At 62.0% G+C, this 5,396-nt stretch overlaps 1 protein-coding gene across 1 annotated transcript; it reads left to right on the plus strand.

Moving 5' to 3' along the window:
- The first annotated feature begins 2,566 nt into the window (after window positions 1-2,566).
- LOC123628824 (paraneoplastic antigen Ma6F-like) lies at window positions 2,567-5,005 on the plus strand. The gene is made up of 3 exons (XM_045538782.1): window positions 2,567-2,954; window positions 3,405-3,764; window positions 3,927-5,005. Exons 1-3 carry the CDS (start codon window positions 2,567-2,569, stop codon window positions 5,003-5,005), a joined length of 1,827 nt encoding a protein of 608 aa, XP_045394738.1.
- Window positions 5,006-5,396: the final 391 nt, after the last annotated feature.

The raw sequence follows: 5,396 nt of genomic DNA on the forward strand, positions 1-5,396 counted from the left end.
GTGTGGTTGTGGGGAAGCGGATGGGGGTCCCGGCTCTCTGCGTGGGCATCACTGTAGTGGACGGCTCTAGGCTGCGGAAGCCTGTGAGGAAGGCGCCACTGTGAGGGGAGGCCGCAGAGGAGGGCAGAGGCTACTGTTCCCTACTGTGGGGCGGCCGGAGGGGTGAGGGAACGGGGGCTGGTGGGGGGTGCTCCGGTGTGGGGAGACGGGAGGACGGGCCCACTGGCTAAGCGTGGGCGGCATGAGAGGAGGGCTACAGAGGAGCATCACAGGGTGTGGGGGCCAGAGAGCAGGGCAACCGGCTGCCTCTGGGTGGGGACGGAGGGAAGGGTCCTGGCTGGGGGGCCTGAGAGGAAAGGGCTACCTGCAGCACGGGGGGGAGGGAGCCGGGGGTGGGGGAAGGGTGGCGGAGGTTGGGACCCGGTGGGGGCAGGGAGAGGGAGCGGGTGGGGGAGGGAGCCGGTGGTGGGGGGAAGGGTGGAGGAGGTTGGGATCGGGTGGGGGGAGGGAGAGGGAGCGGGTGGGGGACCGGTGGGGGGAAGGGGAGGGAGCCGGGGGTGGGGGGAAGGGTGGAGGAGGTTGGGATCGGGTGGGGGGGAGGGAGAGGCAGAGGGTGGGGGACCGGTGGGGGAAAGGGGAGGAAGCCGGGGGTCGGGGGAAGGGGTGGCGGAGGTTGGGATGCGGTGGGGGGAGGGAGAGGGAGACGGTGGGGGAGCGGTGGGGGGAAGGGCAGGGAGCCGGGGGTGGGGGAAGGGGTGGCGGAGGTTGGGATCGGGTGGGGGACGGCGAGGGAGTCAGTGGGGTACCGGCGGAGGTAGAGGGGGAGGGAGCAGGTTGGGGGGCAGGGAGCGCCCCCTGTGGGGGACTAGAAGAGACGGAGAGGGAAGGGAGGGCTCCTGGGCAGGCCCGCGTGAGCTGAGCGAGGCCGCACGCGTGTGGGGGGGTGATGGGAGGAGTGCGGTAGGACCGCCATGGGGGATGAGCTGGAGGGGAAGGCAGCCTGGCCACCTGCAGGAAGGGTGGCTGCCCGGTGTGGGCAGCCGGGAGGGGAGGGTTAGCTTCTACGCAGGCGGGGCGCGCGGCAGTGCGGGCGCGTGGCCTCTGGGGCTGTGGGCTGCGGCTCCCGGCCGTGGGGAACGTGGGAGCAGAGGTGGGGGGAGGGAGCGGGTTGTGGGGCGCCCGGCTGCGGTGTGGAAGGGGCGGGCTCCGGGGGGCACGCATGAGGGGTGGGGGCAGGGGCGGAGGGCTCCCTGCTGTGGAGGCACCCTGCTTCCTGGGGCTAGAGGGGAGTGCCGCCAGCTGTGTGTTGGGGCGCCCGGTAGGGGAGGACGCCTTGCGGCCAGAAGGGGCTGGGCTGGAACGGATGGCTGCCAACCAGGGTGTAGGGGGCTCCGAAGGGGAGGCCCCCGGCTGCCTAGGGTGGAGGTGATGACGGGGGCCCCCTAGCGGTGGTTGTCCACCAAGGCGAGTCAGGGGGTGGGGGCGTTCGGTGAGCTGCTCTGGCCCTCTGCAGTTGGAACTGGAGATGCTTCAGGTTTCCTCTGTGGGTGGTGGCCACAGGCTTGCAGTGGTTTGGAGGGGGCAGGGCCGTGGCCTCTTCACAAAATACAGATCCATTACGAGGGAAAAGTAGACATTCACCTAGATAGGCCATGTTGGGCCATTAAAAAGTGTTAGTAAATTTAAAAGGACTGTGCTTTTTACGCTGAGTTCTCTAACCGTGGTGCATTCATATTTGAAGTCAATGATGATAAATATTTCTAAGTATTTTGAAATGTGTGGGTCAAAGAAGAAATCACAAAGGAACTTAGAAGATGTTTCAAAACGAATTTAAAAAAATACAACTTACCCAAACCACTGGGAGGCCACTAAAGAAGCAATCAGAGGAAAATTTCTTATTTTAAATGTTTATATTAGACAAAAGGAAAGGCAGAAAATCAGGGACCTAGTGGTCCATTTGAAGAAGCTGGACAAAGAAGAGCAAAAGTAAACTAACTGAGGCAAATGAAGAATAATAGAGATAAGAGGGAAAAGAAATGGTAAAATCAAACTATAGAGACAACTAATAAACCCAAATGTTGGCTCTTCTTAAACAGTAACAAAATTGATCAACCCTAGCAAGCCTAGTTAAGACAAAAGAGAATGAACACTAATCAATATCAGGAATGAGAGACAGGACGTTTCTACAGATCATGCAGGCATTACAAAGATGAGGGAATAATTGTGAACAAGTTTATGCCCAAACTTTTGAAAATGTAGATAAACTTGCAAATACCTTTGGGGGACAGAAAGCAACTTACTAGAACTGACACCACATAAAACAGAAAATATAACTGCCCTATATCTTGTAAATGAGTTTAATTTGTTATTTTAAAAGTTCCCTAAAATCAAAGAAACAAAATAAAACAAGTGGGGAGACGCTGCAGGCTCCTCCTCCCTTAGGTAGGGGGAAGCTGAGCAGTAGGAGTGGGTGCGTGGCGCAGACATGCTTCTCTCCCCTGCACACTCAGGCCTCCACAGAGATTGCGACAGACAGTCAGCAACCATCAGCACACACCTCTGTACCATGAACTCCCCCGAGTCCCTGGCCATGGCACTGGCGACACTGCAGGACTGGTGCCGCTGCCTGGGCGTGAACGCGCAGCGCTCCCTGCTCATCCTGGGCATCCCTGACGACTGCCGGGAGGACGAATTCCAGGAGGCCGTGCAGGCTGCGCTGTGGCCCCTGGGCAGGTACCGAGTGCTCGGCAAGGTCTTCAGAAAGGAGCTGGGGGCCAGGGCAGCCCTGGTCGAGTTTGCAGACTATCTAAACCGAAGTGTGATCCCGCGACAGATACCAGGCAAGGGGGGACCCTGGACTGTGATCTTCCTGCCCCAGGCCCATGATGCTGACTTACAGGACAGACCCGATTTCCCTGCAAGGCCCCAGGGTCAAGCAGTGGCCAGATGGGCAGGTGAGGCAGGAACCGCAGGCATGGCAGGGGCTGCAGTTGTGGCAGATATTTCAAGTGAGGCAGGAGCAGCAGTTGAGGCAGGAGCTGCAGGAGAGGCAGGAGCTGCAGGAGGGACAGGAGAGGCAGGAGGTGCAGGAGAGGCAGGAGGTGCAGGAGAGGCAGGATCTTCAGGAGAGGCAGGAGCTGCAGGAGAGGCAGGAGCTGCAGGTGAAGAAGCAGTAGCAGGAGAGGCAGGAGCTGCAGGACAGGCAGGAGCTACAGGTGAAGAAGCAGCAGCTGGTGAGGCAGGAGCTACAGGAGAGTCAGGAGCTGCAGGAGAGGCAGGAGCTGCAGGTGAGGCAGAAGCTACAGGAGAGTCAGGAGCTGCAGGAGAGGCAGGAGCTACAGGTGAGGCAGGAGCTACAGGAGAGTCAGGAGCTGCAGGAGAGGCAGGAGTGGCAGGAGGTGCAGGTGAGGCAGGAGCTACAGGTGAGTCAGGAGCTGCAGGTGAGGCAGGAGCTGCAGGTGAAGAAGCAGCAGCAGGTGAAGAAGCAGCAGCAGGTGAAGAAGCAGCAGCAGGTGAGGCAGGAGGTGCAGGAGAGGCAGGAGCTGCAGGAGAGGCAGGAGCTGCAGGAGAGGCAGGAGCTGCAGGAGTGGCAGGAGGTACAGGAGAGGCAGGAGGTGCAGGAGAGGCAGGAGAAGCAGGAGCTGCAGGTGAGGCAGGAGCTGCAGGTGAGGCAGGAGCTGCAGGTGAGGCAGGAGCTGCAGCAGCTTCAGGAGAGGCAGGAGCTAGAGGAGAGTCAGGAGCTACAGGAGAGGCAGGAGCTGCGGGTGAGGGAGGAGCTGCAGGAGAGGCAGCAGGTGTAGGTGGAGAAGCAGCAGCAGGAGAGGCAGGAGCTGCGGGTGATGAGGGAGCTGCAGGTGTTACAGGAGTTGCAGGTGTGACAGGAGCTGTGGGTATGGCAGGGGCTGCAGGTGAGGCAGGAGCTCTAGGTGAGGTAGAAGTCTTGCACTTCGCAGAAGAAACAAATGGGGCCAGAAGCTGGGCCGAGCACTTGAGGCAGGCTTTGGAGGCTATGTTGGAAAACTTGCCCTACCAGCCACTGAGAACCTTTACTGGAATGGAAGAGCCAGGCCGCAGGGAAGAGTTCTTTGAGAGCTGGCTGAGCCATGCCAAGGACATGCTGTACCTGTGGCGCAACATATCTGAAAGGGAGAGGAGGAGGCGGCTGATGGAGAGCCTGGGGGGCCCTGCCCTGGATCTCATGTGTGGCCTCCTGGCAGAGAATCCTGACACCCCAGTGCAGGACTGCCTGGCCGAGCTCGTGCAGGTGTTTGGGAGCAAGGACACCCGGGTAAGGGCACGGCTGATGTTCCTGACCTGCGCGCAGCGTCCCGAGGAGAATCTGTTTGCCTACGTGGTGCGCCTGGAACGCCTGCTGCATGAGGCCATAGAGAAGGGGGCCTTCCACCCGGCCATCGCAGACCAGGTGCGAGCCCGGCAGGTGCTGCTGCAGGCCCGGCCCAACGCGACGCTGCGGGACAAGCTGCGGAGGATGCGGCTAGAGAGGAGGCCGCCTGGCTTCCTAGGGCTGCTGCGACTCATTCGGGAGACCGAGGCCTGGGAGGCGGTTCTAGATGTGATGGAGCAGGAGCTACGCACAAAAGAGGAAGGGACCCCTGGGGAGGGTGGAGACCCAGCTGCCACCCAGGCCGCCCCTGCCACGGGAGGCGCAGCTGAGGCATCCCCAGCCCGTGACGGTGCCAGCCAGGCTGTTCCTGTCCGTGCAGATGCTGCCCAGGTTACTGCCGGTATCCCGGGAGCCGCCCAGGCCTCCCCTGCACCTGAAGAGGTCGCCGAGGCCTCCCCTGCCGCTCAGGAAGACGACAGTGTCCCTGCCCCTGCGGGCCTGGGTCAGGCAGGACCCACTGAGGCCCCTGGGACTCCCCCCACAGCCCACATATGCAGTGTTTCTGGGGCGAGCCCAGGAGGTCCTGGCCGGGTGCCCGAGAGCCGGGCCCAGGCGGGAGACCAGGAGGCCGAGGAGGCCCCCCTGGATGGGGAGGAGTAGGGAGAGGAGGACAGGGCAGGGGACATGAGCCGCCCCAAGTCCTCCTCAGGCAAACAGGCTCAGAAGGCCCAGGGGCCTCCCACCTCCCCCAGGGGCCCCAGCCACCATCCCCGGCCCTTCCCCCACCCTTCTTGGTGATCCCAAATGACCATGTTTGCCACCCAATGGGGAGGGGAGAGGCACCCCTGCCGTGACACCACCGCACCTGGCCCCAGCCCCAAACCCTGCCAACTCGGGCAGCCGGCCTGGAAGCACCCGTGAGCGGCCTGGGTGAGGGCACCCGAAGACGTCTGCCACCCGCACTGGACCGGGAGACCTTAGAGGGACAGAGGCCGTCTCAAGGGTGCCGGCTGCCTGGGCCTCCCCAGAGGGGCCCCCCCGTTCACCGTCC

Source organism: Lemur catta, chromosome X (assembly GCF_020740605.2).
Source record: "Lemur catta isolate mLemCat1 chromosome X, mLemCat1.pri, whole genome shotgun sequence".
Classification (NCBI taxonomy): Eukaryota; Metazoa; Chordata; class Mammalia; order Primates; family Lemuridae; genus Lemur; species Lemur catta.

Bases quoted from the DNA above. Each gene is read 5' to 3' on its own strand.
- LOC123628824 (XM_045538782.1), top strand. From the start codon at position 2,567: ATGAACTCCCCCGAGTCCCTGGCCATGGCACTGGCGACACTGCAGGAC. The intron at 2,955-3,404 runs GTGAGGCAGGAA...CAGGAGGTGCAG, and splicing joins AGCAGTGGCCAGATGGGCAG to GTGAGGCAGGAGCTACAGGT. The intron at 3,765-3,926 runs GTGAGGGAGGAG...CAGGAGCTCTAG, and splicing joins AGGAGAGGCAGGAGCTGCGG to GTGAGGTAGAAGTCTTGCAC.